We start from the raw sequence: 24,653 nt of genomic DNA, 5'->3' as shown, positions 1-24,653 counted from the left end.
GGAGTCCGGGTACGAGGAAGCGTCCGTTTCCAATGTCTTCCGCGGCGAAGAGATCGGAGGAAGATGCGGCGGCAGTGACGCGGAGGAAGACCGCGTCACTTGCTAAGGAAGCCTTTCTATGGGTGGGATCGGGAACTGGGAAGAGGGGTCGGCGTTGAAGGGAACTAGGGCCGGCGGGTTCGAAGTAGCGCGCGACTTCGAAATCGCGAGAGAGGAGTAAAGAAATTAGGGTTTTAATTTCGCTCTGATACTATGTACAAAGCAAAACCTAAAATCTCGTGTTTTGGGAACCACGAGTTAGGCCTTTATATAGAAAAGAAGATATACACCAAAAGACAAAAATACTCCTATAATTTTTCTAACAGGCATTATATTTATATGATATTATTATAATGTATAGTACTTGTTATCATAAATTAATATTATACTGTTATTATACTATTTTGTTAAAATAATTGTGATAATAATATCAATAAATAAATTAAAAAGATTATAGATAGTGCTTAATGAAAATAATATAATAATCATAATATTTTTTAGCATAAGTTTACCATTTTTAATTTGAGATTCTAAAAATAGATATAAGATTTCAAAAAAATTTCATCTACCATCTGATTTTAAGTTTCACTATTTCATCTATTTTAGAATCTCGATTCGAAGAAATCCACACACCAAACAGGTTTTCAATTTTTTTTCCTGTTTAAAAAAAATTTTGAAAACTAAAATTGGATGAAAATGGTCCAACAAAACATGGCCTTATAGTTTTGCTAATTATCCAATTTCTTGTTTTGTATCATATGTTGCATTGTTATCTAGTTATTCTTCCTTCGCTTCTTTCTTTCTTTCTTTCTGGCTTCTCACTTTATTCATAGCAATATTTTAGAAGCGTTCTCACATATAGGGTTTGTTGGTCCTGTCTTTGTGGGTCATCCAAGGTTGGCACATCCATTGTGAGGTATGGAGAGGGTTAACCTGTGACCATAGCTTCTAAGAAAAATGTTGTTGCTCTATACTCACTTTTCTGATGCCTGTCATTTCTTTGATTAATCTCTAGGAAACATAGTATTCACTCTAGTTGGTAGCTATTCCTTTTTTATTTCTTTCTTCTTTTTTGACATAACTCACTTCTATATTTTAGTCTTGTTTATCCTTATACAATGGTGCTGTACAAGCAAAATTGGATGGAGTCATACTATTCTGTGTAGCATTTTTTTTTTCTGATATGCACAATCATTTGTTGATGAAAATTTTAGTTTTCAAAGAAAAAAATATTACTGAATCCTTTTCTAAGAGTAATGATTTTTGGTGGATTATAGTTATACTAGTGTCTTTGTTCATGCTATATATGTTTACATGCTTTATGATTTGTTAATGTGCCTTCTCAGCTATTTTTTATTAATGGGACTAAATTTGAAGTACAAACATTTATAACAAACTTAGATGTCAGAATTTGGATATAATTCAGATTTTTTTGTAAAAGTGGACCAGGTTTTAAATCTCATTTTGAGATGACATTTCCCTCTCACTCCTCGAGGTGTTGGTGTCATGCCAGACGTACCAACACATTGTGCAGGGTTCTCAAAGATGTAGCGTGACCTTGCAGAATCCTTGTGTGACCTTGCAAACACGCAACCTTGTCGACATTGTAAAATCCTTGTGTGACCTTAGCATCATCGTCATGTTGTGGCCTTTGTAGATCTCACCATACTTTTGTGCCAACGTCGCCCATCACCCTTGCTTTGCACGGACATTGCTTGTTTCCGTGTCATCGTCTCAAGGTCATCCCGTGTGTTGGTAAGCTGATAGAATGATGAGTTTTGCCTATGCCAACTGGCATGGAATTAAATTTCAACCTATGAAGTGGATTCACTTCTCATGGAATGTGCTTGTGTCGTTTTGTTGAAGAAAATGGATCTCTTTTACCATAGCTTTATTAGAATATTTTTTTCTTCATTTTTGATAATCATATTTAAAACTTTGTGCTTTGTTGTTCATTATCTCGTTTTGTTTTGTTTTATGTTGTTACCTGTATGCTCTTCGATGTTGATATGTACGTCTTTGTTTCCCCTTAGGCTTAACATTATATGTAAATTTAAGCACTAGGAATTTGGTCCTTTTAATTCTTCTTGTTGAATTTATGTTTTATACAAGTTTTTTTGCCACACTTTCAATTATAGTAATTCTGAGCCAATTATCTCTCAGAATCCATGCTATTAATACCCTTTCTCCATCTTTAGTTTTTTGCATATCTTTAACTTCCTACCAAGAGATGCCTACAAATTAAAATTCTTTTTATGCACAATATTTTAAGGCTTCTTATTCATATATGATGATGCAGTGTTAGCCTGAATGAAGATGCTGCTACAGTTCAGAAAAAACTTGCAGAAGAGGAGAAGTCAATTCTTAAGGTATAGGTTTTTGGTCTATTAATAAGCTATTGGCATGTGTGTTATGTTTACGAGAACTGAGTTAGGCTTAACCATTGTAACTTTTTGGCCATTTCATACATTTATTTTACTTTCTCTTCTAACATTTCATACTGTTATTGACATCCTCTTAACTGACATTATGTGCAAGTCATCTTAAAATCTAAAAAAATTCTAGAAATTAAGTTTTTTTTATTTAATACTAATGAAATAACATTATTTTTTGAAGTAAAAATTGTTTATTATGTGGAAGATATATCTCCATTAAAAGGGAGTATTAAATATGGTATTAATCTTTTAGAAGAAACAATGTCTATTCGAATGCAAACCAATAAATGGTTTTATTATGCAAAATCATATCGTGATCAGAAGAAAGTGATGATTTCAAGCCTATTCTAACTATTGAAGATTTGCAACAACAACACAAAAAAATGTATATCATGTTTCATGGTCAATAATACTCTAAAAAATATTTAAGGAATTCCAAGAAATTTAAAAAAATTCTGGACACAACATATCAATATAATTTTTTTTTTTCATAAAGAAACAAATCAACACTTTTTTTTTAGAATTTTTCCTATTTTATTTAACCAGCATGGCTAATTTGTGCAATTTCTTATTAGACCAAGCTTGAGGAATACAAGGAAACACTAAGCAATTCACCTGAAGATCTTTCAGCTCTCAAAGTAAGAATTTATTTGGTTCTTCTATATGTTCTTAACTCATGGGAATGACTAAAAACTAGTTTTTAGTTTGTATCCATAATTTTTTTGAATGCTATGTTTTTCTTACAACTTTTGTTTAAATGAAACAATCTTAAAAATGAGCAAGTTCTAAGTTTTAATAACAACTCATGTTTGTGGTGTGATATTGCAATTAAGAGATTTAAACTTTGTCATGTCCTGAGAGAGCCTCCTTCTTGTCCTTTGTGTTGCATGGAATATTCACTTAATGGTGCGACAATTCTATCATCACTTGTGACTCAATACACAAGACAATGGCTGTCAAACTTGGCTGGGGTATTGCCTAGCGGAGAAATAAGGAGATCGCAACATCTAATTGCTTGGAGAAAAGAGGGGAGGAAACAAACTTTGGTGATAAATTATTTAATAGGATCGATTGTATACAATGCATTAACTAATAAAATTAAAAGTCCTATAAAGATAAAAGTCCTATTTACTCGTGTCCAAGCAAACTTGTCTTCTAACATATTATTATTATATACATCTACCTATTAATCATTTCAACCATTTTAATGGAACTAATAGTACTAATTACATACTCTTACATATTGTAAATTATATTTTAATTTCCTTATTCTAAATAAGAGTTTAGGAATTATGGATATTTAATCTATATAAGATATTTGCGGTCATTAAGTAGCTTGCTTCTTAAAACAATATATATGTGATAAATAAACTAGGTGTAAAAATATAATTTTCAAATGTTATCCATTCTTTTATTTGGAAAAGGCAAAAGAATGACAAATTATAATAGGGAAATAGATGGAAGAAAGATAGATAAATAGATAAGATTATTAAATTTAAACCATTAAATCATCATTCATATAAAATGTTTATAAATTATAACTAAATTACTTATTTAATTAATATTAAAATTTATAATTTCATTATATATGAACATTAGAAATATTATTAGCATTATAATATAATAAATGTTAATTACATTAATTAAATTAGTTTGCCTAATCAAAAACTATAATAACATTGATTAGGAATACCAATATCAGATTATTTAAAGTATCATTTCATATATAATTTTGTTTTATTTGGTTCTCATATTAATTATTATTATTATTATTATTTAAATAATATCATGGTTTAAAATCTCGACTTGAGATTTCGGTCTCGGACCAAAACGATACAATTTCGGTACCATATTGTGTCCATATGATTTCAATATTTTTTAAATATAAAATATATTAATTAAAAATAAAAAAAATAATCTAAATATTTAAAGTTTTAAAATATAAAAAATAAAATATTTTTTTGAAAATATATATGTATTAAATTAATAAGATAATTTTATTAGAATTTAATTAAATTTATCTAAATTATCTCAATATTGCTAGGAGTTGATTGAAATTATTAACCTAAGTAATTTAATTAATCCTAACCTAAAAACCTTTTGTCCCTTCTTGTCTTGTGTTCCGCAATGCTCTCGGGCTCGTGCGACATGTCCAGAGTCATCGCTTAGCTTGTGTGATGCATCTGGAGGCGGCATTGGGCTCGTAGGATGCGTCCGGAAGCGTCGTTGGCACTTGATGCATCGTTGGGCTCGCGCGATGAGTCCGTACGTGTTGTCGGGCTCACACGACTAGTCCGAAGGCATCGTTGGGCTCGTGCGATGTGTTCGGATGCATCGCCGGGCTCTTTCCTGGGGCCTTAGGGCACGCCTGCATCAGAGGCATGCCTGTGCTAGTGATGGTCTATAGGCGGAACGAAATGTTTTGTTTGTATTGGGCGAAACAGCTTGAGATTGTAAACTATGAATAACACAGTCAGATCATGCACAACATTCATAGACATGCAAGTGTATGACATACTTGAATACAACATTAATGGATACTTAATTTTATTATTGGTGGAAAAAAATCTTGAAATAGGCAACAAATACTATAATCCCCAAAAATAAAGTGAAAGAATTAAATAACGAGAAATTGATAGAAATTCTATAAGACATGAAAACCTTAGCAAACTAGTAGTTCATTTAATAATTCGGATAAGGATGTGATTATATTGCCCCTACTAGTCTATATGTAAGATTAAGGCTATTTGTAAAATTCATAAGAGACCTCCCATGAATCAAAAGCAAAATAATCAAGAATGAACCATAATGTTTTGGCAAAAATGTGTTCATCTTGAACTTCTATGTCAACTCTTTAATTAGAACCTTGTACTAAATCAAAAGCATTTGTCACCTATATTAACTTAGGGTTGGCCGATTTTGTTATTAGGCTAAAATATTTGATAACCCTAGGGGTTGCTCTGGTTGTCAAGTCGAAAGTGTCTCTCTCAACTATAAGAGATTGCTTTGGCATAAGCTACTCTATGACCTCATCCTCTCGAATTAGGTGTTCTTTCACTAATGGGCAAGATTTAAAATTTCGACCCATGCCGAGGTTTTAGTTCTAGACCGGAACGATACTATTTTGGTATCGTATCATGTCATACCGATACCGTTTCGGTATTATATATTAATTTTATATAAGTTTTCATTATTAAACAACTTAATATTGTTATAAAAATAATCAAATATAATTTTCTTTAAAAATAATCAACTTAATATTGTCATAATATCATAATATGTTACCTTACAAAATAATTAAATATATATATATATAAGAATATAAACAAAATAATTATATATATATATAAGAATATAAATTTGATTTATTAGAATTTTTATAAAATTTTTTATTTTTTTAGAATTTTAAAATAGTAAAAATAATTCAGAATATTATTTAATAAAATTTATTAATTTTTTAAAATTTTAAATATATTTTTTATATTTTATTAAGATAATTTAATTAGGATTTACGAAAGCCTCTTTGAAATATCACAAACAAGTAGGAATTGCTTGATTTATTTAAAATATTAATTTTACACAGAGCAAACGCCCGCCCGTGACGCGTGCGCCCGCCCGTGACGCGTGCGCCCGCCCATGACGCATGCGCCCGCTCGCGACGCGTGTGCCTGCTCGCGATGCGTGCGCCCGCCCGCACACCCCCGATGCCCTGCTGACACCTCTAATGGCGCTGAAGGCGTTTGGCGATGCTTCCGGCTGCGCCGGAAGTGTCCCGTGATGCTTTCGGGCGCCGTCAGAAACGTCGTGTCATAATGCCTCTGGCGTGCGCGATGCTTCAGGCGCCTTGCGACGCTTCTGGCGGCACCGGAAGCGTCTGGCGACTCTGCCGTGCTTCCTTCTGGCGTGAGCGATTCATCTTGGCGCGTGAGGCATGACGCAACGAAAGCACCGCTAGTTTGGTGCCGGTTTCGGTGTGCGGGCGGAACAGTAAGTTCTGCCCGGCATAGAATGAAATTTTTACCTATGGGTACAGACACTTGTTCTGCATTTTACACGTTTACATCCTCAAATATATACTCCAGGGAACATTGATGTCCTTATCACGACAACAAATACAAAATAAAGAAGGATCGGTGAGGATTCTTAAAGCTACACATCTCCACTAAACCCTCTCTTTTATTTTCATCACCTATGCATCTTTGTTCTTTTCTCTAACTTAGGGTGTAGAATTAGGCATAGAAAATTTCGTGAAAGAAAAATAGAGCTTTCTTCCCTATCCTAATTAACCCTTATTTATAATAAATTTAAAATATAAAAAAATCATAGAAATATCCCTACTAGACAACTAAATACAAATAATAGCTAAAACATGTGAACTCTTGTAAACACTGCTCCCATAAGTTCAACCCGACTTTCTCTCTAATGCTTTCATTTTTTATCCTATCCATTCTGTTGGTGCAAGTTGCACCAGAATCAAACCTAAGTTTTGATGTTGTCAAAGGTTCAAGTTAAGTCTTGTTGTAATCTAACAAGTTGACTGAGTATGCAGTATGTTTACTCAACCGGGAAAGACCTAGTTGGAGGCTAGGCAGGAGAAATCTTAGCAGATCGTGGAACCCAGGTGCAAGTCCAAGTGAGTCGAGGGGACCGGATACTTGGCGGTGTGATCGAGAGGTCTGGAGGACCGAAGATCAAAGGAAAAGTCCTGGGGAGCCGATCAAGGCAGAGTGAAAAGTCCAAACTAGATCTGGAGGATCAAAGTTTGGCAGGTAGGTTGAGGTAAACAAACTGGAGGAGCGACAGTGAGGTCGGGTTCCCGAAAGGAACAACCTTAGGTCGCTGATCCAACTGAAGAAACCGGGAAGGTTTCCAAGTTGAGATCAAGACAGTTCTACTGTCTTTTAATATTATTCTTGCATTATACTATTACTGTACTAATCTCTGTTTTGCAGGATGTTTTGCCTAACACTGTTCTGCAGGTACTGACTGAACGATCGGTCGACCGAACCAGAGGATCAGTCGACCGAAACAGCAAAGTTCAGTTTTATTCAGATCGAACCAGAACATAAGCCGAGCCCGATCAAAGCTTGATCGGTCGACCGAACAGTAAGATCGGTCAACCGAACTATACAGCACAGGACAGATCGCAGCACCGATCAGCAGCAAAGGAAATAGGCTGATCGGTCGACCGAACCTGGGCATCGGTCGACTGATCCAATCAGCATTTATTCTGTATTAAATGATGATCTCGGCAAAATCACGACGAACATGGAAGGAAGCTGTTCGGTCGACCGAAAGGCCTGATCGGTCGACCGAACCATTAAAGACTAGTAAATGCAAAAGATCGAGTCAGCTTCGAATTTCAGCCAGGAAGGAAGGGAGCGGGTTCGGTCGACCGACAAGTAGGATCGGTCGACCGAACCTCCAGTACATCTATAAAAGCAGGCTCGAAGACAGAGACCAGAATAGAATTTTCTGATCATCTTCAAGCCTTCTCTTTGCGTACGGATTGTGCTACAAGTCTTTGACACCGCAAATCTACTCCGTCCGGAAGTGCCGACCGAGCTTCAACCTATACATAATTGTTGGTATATTTTCATATTGCACTTAATTTCAATAAGATAGTAGGATTGTTACTATCTTATTCTATTTGTACTTGTACGATCTGCTTCTCTCCGAGCATTTCAGAGAGAAGAGTTATAGTGATTTGCCCATCGGTGCGGTCAAGGACCGCGGGCCTTCGAGTAGGAGTCGAGCTAGGCTCCGAACGAAGTAAAAGAACATGTCTCTTTGTTTAATTTCCGCTGCTTAACTTTGATTTTTAATATACGAAAAGAAGAGTTTTAAAAAGCGATATTCACCCCCCCTTTATCGCAACTACTCGATCTATCACATTCTTGTATGTCTACACATCTACCTTATCAATCTCATCTCTGCAACTCTTATCTTTTGCTCATATGCTCAAGTCGTATCCCAACATTCAACTCTATATAATATAGTAGGTTTAGCCGTCATTTTGTAGAACTTCAAGTTTTAGGAGTACTTTACAATCACATAGAATACCCGACGCTCTCCTCCATTTCAACTATGCTACTTGTATTCTATGCACGATATTTCTCTCAATCCCTCTATTATTTTGCAAAAACGAACCTAAATAGTTAAAGTTCTCACAACTTATCATCTCCTATCTTAACAATTGCCTCATTACGTCTAATATTACTAAACTTAAATTTCATTTATTGGCTTTATTCTACTAAGCCTAAATTTTTTTTGCTTCTAGTGTTTCATGTTAAGATTTAAGTTTAGCATTAACTTCTTCAGGTTTTTCATCTAACAAAATAATATTATCTACAAATAACATATACCATGGTATTGTGTCTTGGACGTGTCTAGTGAGTTTGTCCATGATTAGTGTGAAAGGATACAGACTTAGAGTTGATCCTTGATCTTACCCTATCTTTATGGAAAATGCTTCAATTAATCAATCAAAAATCTTCGCTCTTATTGTTACATCCTTATACATATTTTTATTTAGTTCAATATATGCTACGCTAACATCTCTCTTTTCTATTCACTTCTTTTTTAGTCTCTTTCTTGGTTATTATATATATATATATATATATATATATATATATATTTAAAGTTTTCCTCGTTCTTACAAGTATATAATACCTTATCCACTGTTCGTTTTTCTTTTACTTTTCTTATGCTTTCTCATTCCACCACCAAGATTCTTTATTTGGTGGTGCACGTCCCTTTGACTCACTGAGTATTCTTGGCTACTATTTTCAACTTTGATACCATCTTAGCATATGTCGTATTTGAGTCACCATATATTTCTCCTAATACTAATACTCTTATTCTCTATTTAAATATGTTTTACATCCCATCCTTTAATTTCTACCACTTAATTCTAGAGTCATGCATATTTTCCTTATATGATGCTATGTTTGAGGCATATATCAACAATACTAACCTATGTTGTGTAGTTAAGTTTTTATCGGGGATAACCTTGCAATCTTTGCTAGTCTTTCTATCTTTCTTCCTAACTATAAGAAAGTCAATTTGCGATTTATTATTCCTACTTTTAATGTGACCAAGTATTCTTATATTTTCAGAAAAAACATATTAGATAGTATAAGGTCATATGCTGTCACAAAATCAAAAATAATTTTCCCTTCATTTCTTGTTCCAAGCCCATAATTCCCATGCACCCTATTATATACCTCATTTTTCATTCTCACATACCCATTTAGATCTCCTTATAATAAAATCATTTCATTTGATAGAATGTTTTGTAATATCTCATTTAAATTATCCAAACTTAGATTTGGTTTCTTCATCTAATTCTACTTGAGGGGCATATATTCTAATTACGTTAATAGTTTCTTTCGTTACTATTATCTTGAGAGCTATAATCCTATCCCCCTTACTAACTACTCCTAAAACTTCATTTTTTAACGAACTATCTATAATAATAACTACTCTTTTTTATGTTTTGCTCATTTATGTATACTATAACTTAAAATCGAGTTCTTTATCATCTTTGTCTTCTCTCCTATCCATTTTGTCCTTATATACAAAATATTAATTCTTCTCCTAATCATTATAACTACTACCTCCATTGCTTTATCCGTGAACGTTTATATGTTTCAAATTTTACACCATTAGTTTTCCTATAATATTATGCAACCTATGGTATGAGAATTTTTACATATTTAACACTAGATTATTACGGTTAGACTTTGCAACATTAACTCTTGCTTATTTAACAGTATACCTAAGTTCTAATGGGATGTAGCGGTCCTCACCAAGACGTTATAATCAGACCCTATAACGTGTTCCTTCCGGGGAGCAACCTAGTATTATCATAATAATTTAATGGATCTATTCATTATAAATTCAATGTTGGCTAGTAACCTAACGCCATCCTCATCCTTTCTCATCCGAGCTTGGGACCGGTCATGATGAGCCTAACACAATTGGCAGGGAATAAAAAATTAATTTTGTAATTTAAATGATTTGGAAGAGCATTAACAAATAGAAGATTATGTGAAAAGTAGGGAATATGTAAGACAAGAGGCAAGTTAATAGGAGTGTAGTTTCTAGAACCTTTCTCAACAATAGTAGATTAAGACCTATCAGCTATACAAACTTTATCTCATTTTGAACAATCTTTGTCAAAACAAGAAGAATAAGTCAGTAGTTTTCTACGAGTACTAGTCATATGAACAAATGCTCTAGAATCTAAAATCTATAATTCCTAGGAAATTCCATGCATATTTTGGACAACATGACTAAAATTAAAAGGTGAACATGGTACAGCTGAATGTACAAGATGAGAAGATGAGGAGTTGTGGTGAAAGGAGACTCAAGTCTTGCCATAAGGAACCTAAGAGTTTGTAGTTCCTCATTGAACAATCCACTGGAATGATTGATTTCTTTGGACAGCTCGCTATCAAGAGTTGCAAACATGTGAGTTTGAGGTTGTAGACCACTAAATTTTTTTCCACCTCGAGCATGTGTTGGACAATCCCAAGCTCAAATAAAGGAGAGGATGATTTTATTAGGTTGCTAGTCAACATTAAACAAAGATAAATGTTATGTATGGTTTCATCAAAATATTATGCTAATCCTAGGTCTTTCCCTGGAAGGAACGCATTGCAAGATATTCTTATGAGAACTTGGGTGTAATGTTAAATATACAAGAGTTCTCACATCTTAAGTTGGATAAACACAAACATTATAGGAATATCGATTCTCTTAGGTTTGAAATATGAATGTAGGATTGCTCACTGCAAAGAATTAATGTTTTGTGCTTAAAAGAGTAGGTGAGAAGACAAAGATGATAGAACACTCAGGTTTTAAGTTATGCTACACAGAAAAGAGTAAAACAAGAAATGAAATAGGCATGGTGGTAGATAGTGTTAAGTGACAAAGTAGTAGGAGTAATTAGGATTATAACTCTCAAGATAATAAGTAGAAAAGAAACTATTAATATAATTAGCTAGCATATATGCATCGCAATTAAAATTAGATGAACACACTAAACATAGATTTTGGGAAGACCTAGATACGGTAGTATAAAAAATTCCCATAAATGAGAAGATGTTGAGGAGACCTAAATGAGCATGTAAGAGTAAGAAATGGTGAATATGATAGAGTGCATGAGGGTTATGGTTTTGGACTAAGAAATGAAGAAGAAAAAGCTATATTGAATTTCACAATAGCATATGAACTTATAATAACTAATATGATTTTCAAGAAATGAGAAAAACATTTGGTTACGTTTATTAGTGGGAACAATAAGTCGTAAATTGACTCTCTTATGGTCATAAAGAGGGATAAAAAATTTATTAGGATTACAAGATCATCCTCGGACAAAACTTAACCGCCCAACGTAGGTTAATAGTATTAGATATGCGCCTTAGGTAGAGTATTAGTATAAGGCAAATGTGCATGACTCCTAGGATTTAGTAGTGGAAATTAAAAGATAGTAAACAAAGTATCTTTAAGGAGAGGATAAGAGCAAAGTATTAAGAGAAATACTTTACAAATCAAGTACAACATTAGATTAAGGTGACATCAAATTTGAAAATGGTGGCCTTGAGTTTATTCGATGAGTCAAGAGGATAAACACTACTAAATAATGAATCTCGGTGGTGGAATGAGGAGGTATAGGAGAAAATGGAAAAAAAAAAAAATTAAAAATCTTATAAGTTACTATACACATGTAAGAACGAAGAAAATTTTAAAAAGTATGCAATAGCTAAGAAAGAGTCCAAGCAAGCTATGCGTGAAGCAAAGAATGAATCTTTTGAATACTTGTATCGATATTTTGATATAAAAGAAGGAGGAAAAGACATTTAAAAATAGTTAAAGCAGGTTATTGGAAAATAAGGGATCTTATTTAAATAAAATGCATTAAAGATGACTCTAATAGGGTACTAATGAAGGATGAGGAAATAAAGAAGCATGGGCGATATATTTTTATTAATTTTTTAATGAAGATTTATGTAACCACTTTAACTTAAAATTCAAGTAGGTGAGTATAAAAAATTAAATTTTTATCTGAGAATTCAAATTCACAAGTAGAATAGACATTAAATGAGCTAAAAAAGCGAAAGCAGTTGGATCATATAATATTTCAATGGAGATATGGAAGTAGGAAGTAGAGTATTGAATGACTTATAAAATTATTCAACCTGATATTAAAAATGAAGAAAATACTTTACTCTAGTCCTCTATATAAAAACAAAGAAGACATACAATATTTTGCGAATTATATGGGCATTAAGTTAATGAATTTTACTATGAAACTTTTGTCGAGTGATAAAAAAGAGATTAAGGAAGGAAACCAAGATGATTGAAAATCAATTTGGAGTCATGCTTGAAAGATCGACAATAAAAGCTATACATCTTCTTTGACAACTCATTAAAAAGTATAGAAAAATAAGCAATACTTACATATTGTATTCATTGGCCTTTAAAAAATGAATGATATAGTCCTGAGGAAAATTATATGGAGAATTCTATCAAAGAAAAGATGTTAGCATAATATATATTGAAACACTTAAGGATATGTATAAGAATGTAATAATAAGAATGAAGACTCGGGGTGGATTAATTAAAGTTTTTCCTATAAAGAAAGAGTTACATAAAAATTAGTTCTAAGTCCATAACTTTTTGCGCTAGTCATAGATGAACTCACTGGACACATCCAAGATACGTTACCATAGTATATGTACTTTGTAGATGACATTATTTTGGTCAATGAATAACGTGAAGTAGTAAATGCAAACTTGAATCTTGGCGGACAATATTGGTAGTAAAAGGTTTTAGACTTATTAAAGTAAATACAGAGTACATAACTAAGTTGAGTAGTATAGATGTAGCAAGACAATTATTAAGTTAAGAGATGACGAGTTACTTGAGAGTTTTAAGTATGTAGGATTGTTTTTGTAAAAGGATGGCGGGCTGATAGACATGTTTTATAGAAAATATAAGTGGGATGGTTGGCATGAAAGAGGACATTAAGTGTTCTTTCTAATTGTAAGGTACCTCTAAATCTTAAAGAGAAATTTTACAAAAAGGTAGTTAGACTGGATTATATGAAACTAAATGTTGGATATAAAGCAAGCACACCAGCAAAAAATGAGAGTCATAGAGATGAGGATGTTAAGGTGGATGTGTGAACATATGAGGATGAACATGATATGAAATAAGAACATTAGAAAGAAAGTCAGAATTGCGTTTATTGAAAAAAACACATCGAGAGATGCGTTTTAGATGGTACTAACACATACTTAGGTATCCAATAAGTATCCAGTTAGGCAATGTAAAGTCTTGATAAATATACACATTAATAGAAGAAGAAAGACCAAAGAAGACTTGGTTAGCAACAATAAAATATAATAAAAATTTATTTTAATATAGATGATAAGTAGGAGATCGAGCTGCGTAGAAGGATTTATATTGCCGACCCTATTTAGCGGGATAAAGACTTGGTTTTTGTTCTTGTTGTTGTCGACCACATGTTAAATGACCATGAAGTTTCAAGCATGTCCTTGGTATGTATTGGCTTCCCACAATAATCACACTCTCTGTTATCTTGTTCAGTTCAGCTGCATTAGGTTTTATGATGATGGTAGAGGTCAACAAGCATCCTCGATCAGTTAGTATAGATAAATGACACCATAGCATAATATTTATCTTCATGCTACATATAGCTATATGCTTGCTGTAAGGAAATCACACTCATGTTCCCTTTCAATTAATTTATGAAACTTTGCTACATTGGCCATGCGAGATGCTTGAAAATCCTAATCAAGTTCTTGCTACATGCCACTAAATTCAGAAAAATATTAGGCAATCATCTCACCTTGTTTGGTTTCATGAACCATTTTCCTCAGCTCCTATATCTAGGAATCATTTCCTGATTGAGAGCTTCCCAAATCTTCTGAGCTCTATGTAGGAGAAGTAACCCGACAGCTTTCATTTTGTTGATCAACCACAACATGATGAGAGGATTCTCAAGCTCCCATTTGCTAAGTCCAAAATCATAATATCTGCTTTCCTTTTCCCATTATTGATGTAGCCTTGCAATCTTCTAGCCTAAATGAATAGCTAGCATGATTGTGACTAGCAAGGTAGTTTGTTCCATCTACTTTAATTGGATTGATTTGGAGAGAAAGATTGTCATAACTAGCTGTAAATAACATCTGTTCAACTGCACGATTAGACCCGAGAGACGAGGGAGAGGAGGCTAGGGTTAGCAGTCCTTCAATATGATTGTGTAGGAGAGAGATTGTTAAGGTTTAGAGTGGTAAATAGGGGTTCGAGAGTGGACTAGAATTTGCTTTGATTGTGAAAGAACATTGGGCTTTCTTCCCTATCCCAGTTACCCTTATTTATAATAAACTTGAGATACAAAAATTACAATGAAAACATCCTACTATGTGTACCCCTATCAATAGGATCATCCTTCAAGGAGAAGATCCTTCCTCTTCCTCTTGTGTATGGCAACTACCTTCCAAGGAGGCAGTAAAATTCATCAAAAACTCCTTCTCTAATCACTGCCTTTGACCATGGAATAAGAATCCTAAGAAGAACTCAAAATAGAGACACTAATTCTCAGTCCTAGGCTAACGTATCAAGTTGTTGCCCAATGTGTCATTACCCACTCCCACATGACTTGCTTGACCATGACTCGCGAAGACACAATGAATTATAGGTTGATAAAAAAGAGCAGCTTGGTACACGAAGCTCCCACAAATGTGGGGGAAGGGTCTATTACACATAGCCTTATCCTGCTTTATAAGAGGTTATTTTCATGACTCGAACCCGTGACCTCTCGGTCACACGGCAGCAATTTTACTATTGCACCTAGACTCCCCTTCAATGAATTATAAGTTGATAGAGGGGAAAAAAATCCTCAAACAAACTAACAACAAGGAAGAGGGTCAAATTAGAGGAGGCTTGTCATTGTGCATGCACAAGGGAAAGATAGAGGGATCCTTGTTGCACTTGAGGATGAAGAGTGTTGTAAAGAGGAGGCTGCAATCTATATGAGGGGGTTTGGTGGACGATTCAATCTCTATGAAAGATAAAGGAGTCCCTCACCACTGCCTAATTCGAATGGCAAAAATGTGATCAAGGTGTGATGATAGGGTTTGCAGTTGTCTAGATTCTTTGATGGGAGTTTATCGTGATCTGATCTCGTGTAAGGGAGATGAGTCCAGATCTCTCAGAGATGACACGGTCACGAAGACCTAGTTTGTGTGGGTGGTGTAGCTGCATTAGTCAGGATTTAGGTTTTTAGTAACTCAGGTTAGCAGGTTTTAGGTTGTCGGGTTGGGTTTAAGTCAAAACACGTATAACAGACTTCATATAGTTATTCAAATTTAGTGCCTTTTTAATATCCAATAAAGAACAAATGACTACTAATTTTTTCCTAGAACTCAAAATGTTTAGATTTCATTGAACAATTGTTCTAGTCAAGATGTTGCAACTTTATGTTTCACCTTTTTATTTTCTATACATTCATGCCAACTAGAAAGGATTTGACAGGGAGCTATAGTTACTATGAAAGATTTAGGAGAATACCAACAAGCATCTTCTCTTCTTGAGAAAATGACGAAGGTACATATCTGTTATTATTATGCTTTCAGTGCCATGAATAATTTAGTAAGAGGTGTGAAATTTTTACCAATTTAAGAGCATTGTCTTTACTGTTCAGGAAAGGCCCAACAATGCTGATGCATTTCGTTTACTGGGAGATATTAAGTTTGAGCTTAAGGATTATGATGGAAGTGTTTCTGCTTACCACAATTCTTTATCAGTTAGTACAAGCTATATGCTTTCTCTAATTACTATGGCGTTATATTGTTGTAGTAATTATTCCTGGGTCAGTTTTGTTACACATTCTCTTTTTCATTTGTAGTCAATTATGTTAAACATAGAAAAGAAAACTATGTTCTTTATGACGACATGCTAATCACCTGAGGGTGAATCTTGGTTTTACCATAAATTGGCGTTTGTAACTTTACCAATCTCAGATTTTGAAAAGACTTCTTTGTTTGCTGTAACTTGATTCTTATCACATTCACAATCACACTGAGGGGGACCTCGTATACTGATCTGCTTTCTATTATTACTACTTTGTGTCACTAGAATGAACAATGCACCGAAAATTCCTATATGCTCCCATAGTTATGAATTGCTTTTCTTGCCACATTAAAAGTTTGCTAAGAGCTATTCTTTATTTATTTGGCTTTTCTCCTTAATATTCTAAAGTTCTCTGACAGGCCTCTGGTATTGTTGACTTTGAAGTACTTCGTGGGCTCACAAACTCATTTCTGGCTGCTGGAAAGTCTGATCAAGTTTGTCTCTAAGCCACTGTCATTATTTTGTGCAGTCTAGATAACTAATTGTATGCTTGTTTTATGATAAAATTATTCATGTGGATCTTCCTGGTACCAACGGTGATAAACGTATGTTCTTAGTTTACAATGTTTTGAAACTAAGAAAGTAATCATAAATTAAGATTGAGTGAAATCATCATTAAAAAATAGTAATAGGTTGCACTTTTATAATTTAAAGTTCTTGTGTTGTGTACATGATGATTGTGTTAAATGGCTGTAATCTAAGTTTGGTCATCTATTTGTCTAGGAAGGGTATTTCATGATGATAAGCAAAAATGGATTTTTTTTTCTTGACCTAGGCCTTAAAATAGGGAGTCCTTGTGCCATGTTAATCTCTTTTTATTGACATAGCTTGATTCACTCTTTGATATTTTTTATTTGTGCAGGCAGTTCAAACCCTTTTGAGCTATCAAGACATATTGAGTGAGAGCGATTTGGTAGGTTTTGGCACAGATGTGGATAACAAGGTTAAAATGAACAAACAAAGATTCAATGTTGATCCAATTGAAGTGAGTTCAAAACCTTACCAGGAATAACTATTTTTCCTTTGAATCTGTTTTCTATAATGTCTAAAAAATATCTGTTTTATAATATTTGTATCATGGTTTTGGTTAGAGTAACATGAATACAAAAAAACAACTTTCTATTGGTCATGTATGAATAATCATTTTCATTATGTTTTTATTTTGAAAAAAACATGAGTGAACAACTCGTTCAGTAATTATGCTATATGATAAGTAAGTAAATAAATAATAAGGATACAATTTGAAATCTTGTACCATGCTAGGCAATATAGTTGAAATGTATCATTCTGATAAATTATCAAAACTTGATACTACTTATTACGTTACCGTAAGTGTACGGTTACGTCGTCAGTAATAAAATATCGATCCCGCAGGGATTGATGAGCATTAGTGGGTTCACACAGCTAGCTAGCTAAACGATCAAAATCTTGGTGAAGTCTTACGAGCTAAAGTTAAGAAAATAAAAGGGTTTTGAGGAAAACAGGTCAAGGTGAGTGTTCTAGGGGTTTGGTTTCATTGTAATGTTAATTAATATGTTATGAATTGCTCATCTCCTATCCTCTATCTTTATGCTATGTAGGAAGTCTAACTAAATCCCGACACTCCCCCACGACGATCGTGTCAAAGTGTTGCTCCCTTAATTACCTGATGTCTCTAGGTAGTAGAGATGAACTAGGATGTCTAGTTAAAGGATTGCCCTTTGTCACATAGGATTGCTCGGTCATACGATCCTTAGATAATACAATACACCTATTAACATAGAATAAGGAATAACTCATTAAGCCTAATTAGGATCTTTCGTGTAGAGAATTACCCCTTCTTTTAATGATGATGCCCTTGAAAGTCCGGTTAAGGGATACCCCCTATCACGGGAACCCCAGCCATACTATCTAGGGCATCCCCTCTACAGGGTGAGCAATCTATATATCCAATCAATTAAACATGGAAATCAGGTACAAACACATCACACACACATTTAATCAAATGGATACAAGGTATAAACATGTCATTAGAAGGAAAATTGGCAAATCCATAGAGTTCACATCAATCTCACACTACAATTACTCCCTTAATCCTAGAACAAGTGGATCTACTCCATGACAAGGCCAATTGAATCTAAAGACATTAAGATTATAAACTTCATAAGCAATTCAAGAGAGAACAGAGACGGAAAGCTAATCCAAGTGTGATGTCGGATCTTTGGATACAATCCTTGTGTCCGGAGAAGATGGAGACGCCAGAAATGGCCTCGGATCATTGATGTGGCCTAGATGAAGTGTGGATCTTGACCCTTGAGTCTCCCCAAGGGGAAACTCTCCTCCCCTCGAAGGTAGAAGAACTCCTCAATTTATAGGCGAGGCACGACCGCGTGAGACACGGGCCGACCGTGCCAACTTGGCACAGTCGAGTCTTGGGAGTTTAGATCTGTAGAACCATAGTCGTGCCCCTAGACACAACCTTATCTTGAAATCCTAGGAAGAGAAGGTACGGTCGTGCCCCTGGGCACGGTCGTGTCCTTGTTCTTCAGGCCAGAGGAGGCACAGTCGTGTAACTCCACACGGCCACCAACCTACTGGCTTCTGTCGGGGCTGCTTCTTTGTCCGTTGAGAGACACGACCGTGCCATGGGGCACGACCATGTCAAATCTTCTTCACAGCATGGGAGGTACAGTCGTGTAGATCCACACGACCTTGCCCCTTTTGGGCTCTGGACGATACATCACTCTCGGATGCAAGAGACACGACCGTGTTAAGGGGCACGACCATGGCTTGGCTTCTGCTTTTGGGGAGGCACGACTGTGCTAAGAGGCACGACCAGCCTTTACCTCTTCTTGGTGAAGCTCCGAGGTGTGTTTTGTCACATATCTGTTGGATTGTGATGCAGGTGAGGAGGGGGGGGGGGGGGGGGGGGTGAATCACGTGGTTTTAAAAAACTTGTTTTCTTTTAAAAGTTAAAAGTAAAGTACGTAGCGGAAAGTAAGAATTCAAACACTAGAAAAACACGAGCGGTTTTTACTTGATTCGGAGCCTTCGGCGACTCCTACTCTAAGGCCTAGGTCTCGCGGACCTATCGATGGACAATCCACTAAAAATCTCTTCCGGTACGCCCGGAAGAGAGAATCGAGTACAATAGAAATAAAGCCAAGTGCAACACACTGCGCTTGCCTTTTATAATAGTTAAGTACAATAAAAAAATAATAACAATACTTTTAGGGATCAAAGAATAAAGCACTTTGAGTTGATGTCTGTCTACCGGACGCGATCGGAACTCTTTGGAGCAGTCGTCGGGCTCAGCAGCTTCGCAACAGAGTCACAGCAAGAATCGAAAGCAATTGTAAGCTCAAATGTACGCATAGTAGCTCGAATGTACTTGATGATCCAATGCCTCCTCGAAACTGCCTTATAAAAGGCTTGGAAGGCACATTCCATATGTTAGTATTAGCCCTAGTACCAATTATGAGATGATTGTAAAGGGCTCATATTGTATCATATATCATTATTAATAAAAGGCAAAATGTGGTTATTATATTTATTTCAGTTTAGTGCCAATTGAATAAATATGATAATGTCCTTGGGTAGTAGGTTCTTATCTACAGTATATCAATTGGTTGAATTGATAGTGAGATATTGTAGAGAACACTACTCTTAATTATTCCTAGTCGAACATTAATATACAAGGACAATATTAATGCGTTGAGACTAACATGTAGGTCAACGGATGACTTGATCTCACAAGTCATGGATATGAGATATCAGGTTGACACATGAGTATATATTAGAGAATATATACTAAATGACCCGCCATGAGAATGTTTCATGGATCGTCGTATGAGTGTCATAAATATTCTCATGTGACTATTGGTATGAATAGTCCTTAGACCTGAAGTCACTACGGTTCCCTACATAAGGAGTTGTATACTTTGGTATCGTCAAACGTCACCCGTAACAGGGTGGACTATAAAGTCGATCACTAGGTATGCAATGAATTATGCGGAGGGATGTGAGTGATGTAGATGGGATCTATCCCTTCCATATGACGGAAGCGATATCTCTGGGTCCCTTGATTAGTAGGACACAAGAAAGCATGACCATGCGTAAATGAGTCAATATGAGATATTGAGCTTATTTGATAAGTGTGTCTACTTGGAGATCAAGAAACACAAAGATTGATAAAAGGATGACACGGTTTATGCCTCATTGATCAATCAAGATATCAAGGATAGAGGGACCAAGTCATACATGATGATAGCCACGGACAGGTTAGGTTGGATCTCGACTTTCTCGTCACTTGGGTAGCAATGATGCCTTGCTGGATGCCACTCATTATTTATGTATCACAAATGTTGATTTGGGTACATTGCTAACGTTACGAGAGCTTATAGGGTCACACAAACAAGTTGATATGGAGATGCGTTCATGTGATGAATCAATGGATTAAGTGTAATCCGAATTTGACTCATTGAGTTAGACTCAAAGGGATCCAATTGTTGGATTGAGTTCAATTGCATGGGAATCAATGGGTTAGACTCATTGGGTGAACTTGAGTTCACAAATGAAGTTGAATGGTCAAAATTCAACCATTGGATTGAATGATTGATTTTGAGCCATTGGATTAGAAGATGAAAGGGTGGAGACTCTTGGTATACCATGGGATGGTTATATAAATCATTTTGGAAGTGATTTTCATTAGAGGTGAATGTGAAGAGACCCTTAGCATTCTTCTTCTTCCTTCTTCCTCCTCTTGGCCGAAATCACCATTGTGGTTGCTAGCACAACCTTGTGATTTCTTCTCCATCTTGTTTTGTTTGTGAGACAAGCAAAGACAAGGCTTGTTCGTGTGGATACTGTAGAGGCGCTGACGCTTGAACGCGCTGAGATCTGCATCGAAGAAAGGTTACTGTCGGGATTGCGAAGGGCACGCAACAAAGGTATAATCCTATCATGTAGCTTAGTATAGATTATGAATAGAAAATGTTTCTTCCCTTCGCATGGATCTGCTGGATAAGAGGATCTAGTAATTTTTCCGCTGCGTTTCCGCGTCTTTGGCGCGCTAGATCCCACCACCATACGCATGGAAGGCGCCTCCAATGAGGCAAAATCAATCCCGAAGTGATCGGTGTTTATCCTTGACTTCGGTCAAATTTCATCCAGTGAAAGGCGCCTTCCATAATTAGAAGGTGCCTTCTATGAACAGTACCGAGACATCTTCCATAGCTATGGAAGGCGCCTTCAGGTACTGTTCACCTGAAGGCAACTTTGCTTCTTTGCTTGCTTTCTTGCCCTGCAACAAATGTGTTAATCCAAAATACCCTGCAAGACAAGTGTTAGCACAATATAAAAATAGAGTAATTAGTTCCTATCCTCCCAGGACCAGAACTAGTCAAGGTCTCAGTCTAGGGATCCCAAATGGACCTAAACTGGACTGACAGCTACTGTTCCTCAACTGAGACGCGTCCTCACAGTCACTCTCCTCCAGTGACTTACCTTCACTTACCTTTTGCCATACATTCAGCCGTCGACCAATCTGGAGTTCGTGCCACCTATCCGGTCGGCTCGTTGACCTAGCTAGACTTCCCTGCAACACTAAGTTAGTACAATAGATAAAATAGTAAAGTAAAACAATATTAATAGAATTCAAGATTCGCTGGTTTAGTCGACCGCGCGCGGTCGACCGGAAACCAGTTGGCCACATATAACCTAGAGTTATCTCCTCCTAGGGTTGCCTAGCTTCACTCACTTGGACTTCCTCCACCTAACTTCACTTACTAGGGTCCGACTTCACTTAGCAGGACTTCCACCACCTAGCTTCACTTACCAGGGTCCGACTTCACTCACCAGACTTCCTCCACCTAGCTTCACTCACTAGGGCCCGACTTCACTCACCAGGACTTCCACCACCTAGCTTCACTCACCAGAGTCCAGCTTCACTCACTATGACTTTCACTACCTAGCTTCACTTACTAGAGCCTGACTTCACTCACCAGGACTTCTCACCTGCCTATCTTTTGGATAGGACTTACCTTTGCTAGTAATCTAGTCCTGACTAAACTTCTCTCTTCCAAACACTAAGTCTTGTTTTGATTAACCCTTGGTCAAATTGACCAGACTTAGGTATATTGTCAAATATTGAAATCCTAGAGGTCGACTGCACCAACAATATCTTCTTTGAATCACAACCTGCCAATTAGAATACAACAAAAAGCAGATCTCCGACAAAGGCAGTAATAATGCTGAAATAATGATAAAATAGAGTGCAACAGCATAGAATGTAATCAACAAATGTAAGTAGATGTGTGCTAAAATATGGATAAAAGTATATACAAACTACGCACATCATATCCTCAGACTTAAACCTTTGTTTGTTCTCAAGCAAAACATTGCAATCTAGACACATGTGTTCGTATAATGCCTAATAATCCCTAGTGAAACCATCTGACCTTATCGACTAGCTTCATTGGTGAGCATGATCATAAAGTAACTTAAGTATATGGTCTAAGCATAACTTCTTGTGCATTGTACGATGAGTGGCCTAAAGTTTTTTCAAGTATCATTCCCTAAGCCTAGTCAAGTCGTCATCTAACTGTGTTCCTCTTTTCCCAGCGATAGACACTTACCTGCCACATGCTTGGTTAATCCCTCCCAATCCACCCTAGTCTCAAAGGCGTGTTCGATATCAAGGAACACTTAGCATTTATTTTCCAGTAACCTAACTCGGTCTTAAAGGAGTAATTGCTAGGTTCCACTTGCAATTTTTTTTTATATCTCTTATTCAATTATTTTTTTCTTCAAACGTAGTACTTACAAATGCAAATGGGTGCAAGTGTAGGAATATTTTGATTTTTCCAAGCAAGCCTATATGATTCGAGCATCATCCAGTAACATAGATGTAGTTTAGGAGATCACCATAGTATACAAATACTTACAAGTTCTATGAATCATGACTATTTTCAGAGTTTTCAACTATCTAAACTTAGATAAAGTGAGGTGAGATCTTTAAGTTAGACCATTCCTTAAATTTCTCTCAATACAAAGCATTGCTCATTTCATGTTACTAGAGATAGAGAAAAATAACTCACAAAACATACTTGCACTAACAAAACACAACAACATAGTTCAGATAATAAACATGTTAGAAATTTTTATTATTGGACAAGTCAGCAGGAAGGCGAAATTGATGTACTCTAAATGCCACAAAATGACAAGTCAAAGCAACAAAATAAATTGAAGCAAAGCAAACAACATACAACGGAAAATAAACAAACAACATAACTAAAACAAGACTAAAGCAAAGCAAATATGTACAATCCCCTAGACTTGAACTTTTCATCATGTCGATGAAATCAATATGGTGGCAGAGTAAACTCACGGAGGCCTTGGAATGCAGTTCATACAGGATAATAGTCCCTTCTATCTTCATAAAACCTGTGATACTTATATATGACATTCATTTCAATATGAGTTTGTTTCATGAATGCTCTAAATTCTTATATTATCCCCCATTCACATCTCAGATCATCCATAATTTCAGTCATGACCTTAGACAACTTCTTCTCGCTCTTAAAACAGTCACGCAAATATTGGAATAGTTCTTCTGACATCACTCTTTGTTTTTCTAACAATTCATTATATAAAGCATGGTCATGATGGAGATCCGTTAAGATAGGGTGCAACTCGTGAGAGTTAAATCTAGCGAGATCATGGTTACATGAAGGAATACCTGTAGAAGGTGCTATGGAAAGAGGAATGAGATTTTTATTGGCCGTAGATAATAACCAATTATTTTGATTTGAATAGTGGTCAAATCAGGGTTAGGCAAATGTAGAGAAAAATTATGTTTCAAAAGGAGATTATAGCCATATCCATCCCATCTTCTCATGAGCAAAGCTAAGCATGTGTCAAGATCAATTCCGGGAGTGGTATCTACCATTTCTAATTCTTCTAAGTCATAACCCAATACCATGGTAATTCAGGTAATTAATCCTCCCAAAATAAGAGGATTAGTTAGAGAAGATTTTCCTAACTTCACAATGTGTTTCAAGAAATAAAACCCCAAGTTAATCGGAATACCTTCCAACATAGTCCATAAAAAGTATAGTTCAATTTCTGACACTGTTCTATCGCAATCACCACATCCAAATATCATATTCCTCATAGTTAAATGAATGTAATGAAGGATTGGGTTAATGATGTTAGTGGATTTGGAGGAAGCATTGAACCAAGATTTACCACAAA

The 24,653-nt window shown here is 35.6% G+C and overlaps 1 protein-coding gene across 1 annotated transcript in view; it reads left to right on the top strand.

Moving 5' to 3' along the window:
• The window catches only part of LOC122034287, a 107,408-nt gene that overhangs the window by 45,996 nt on the left and 36,759 nt on the right, over positions 1 to 24,653 (top strand). The window contains exons 8-13 of the mRNA XM_042593469.1: positions 2,339 to 2,408; positions 3,050 to 3,112; positions 16,044 to 16,115; positions 16,213 to 16,314; positions 16,781 to 16,855; positions 17,284 to 17,406. Of these exons, the coding sequence (XP_042449403.1) occupies positions 2,339 to 2,408; positions 3,050 to 3,112; positions 16,044 to 16,115; positions 16,213 to 16,314; positions 16,781 to 16,855; positions 17,284 to 17,406 (505 nt within the window). The remainder of the gene's footprint in view (positions 1 to 2,338; positions 2,409 to 3,049; positions 3,113 to 16,043; positions 16,116 to 16,212; positions 16,315 to 16,780; positions 16,856 to 17,283; positions 17,407 to 24,653) is intronic.

This window comes from Zingiber officinale, chromosome 11B (genome assembly GCF_018446385.1).
Source record: "Zingiber officinale cultivar Zhangliang chromosome 11B, Zo_v1.1, whole genome shotgun sequence".
In the NCBI taxonomy this organism is placed as follows: Eukaryota; Viridiplantae; Streptophyta; class Magnoliopsida; order Zingiberales; family Zingiberaceae; genus Zingiber; species Zingiber officinale.
This window is presented reverse-complemented; position numbering and strand designations above follow the sequence as displayed.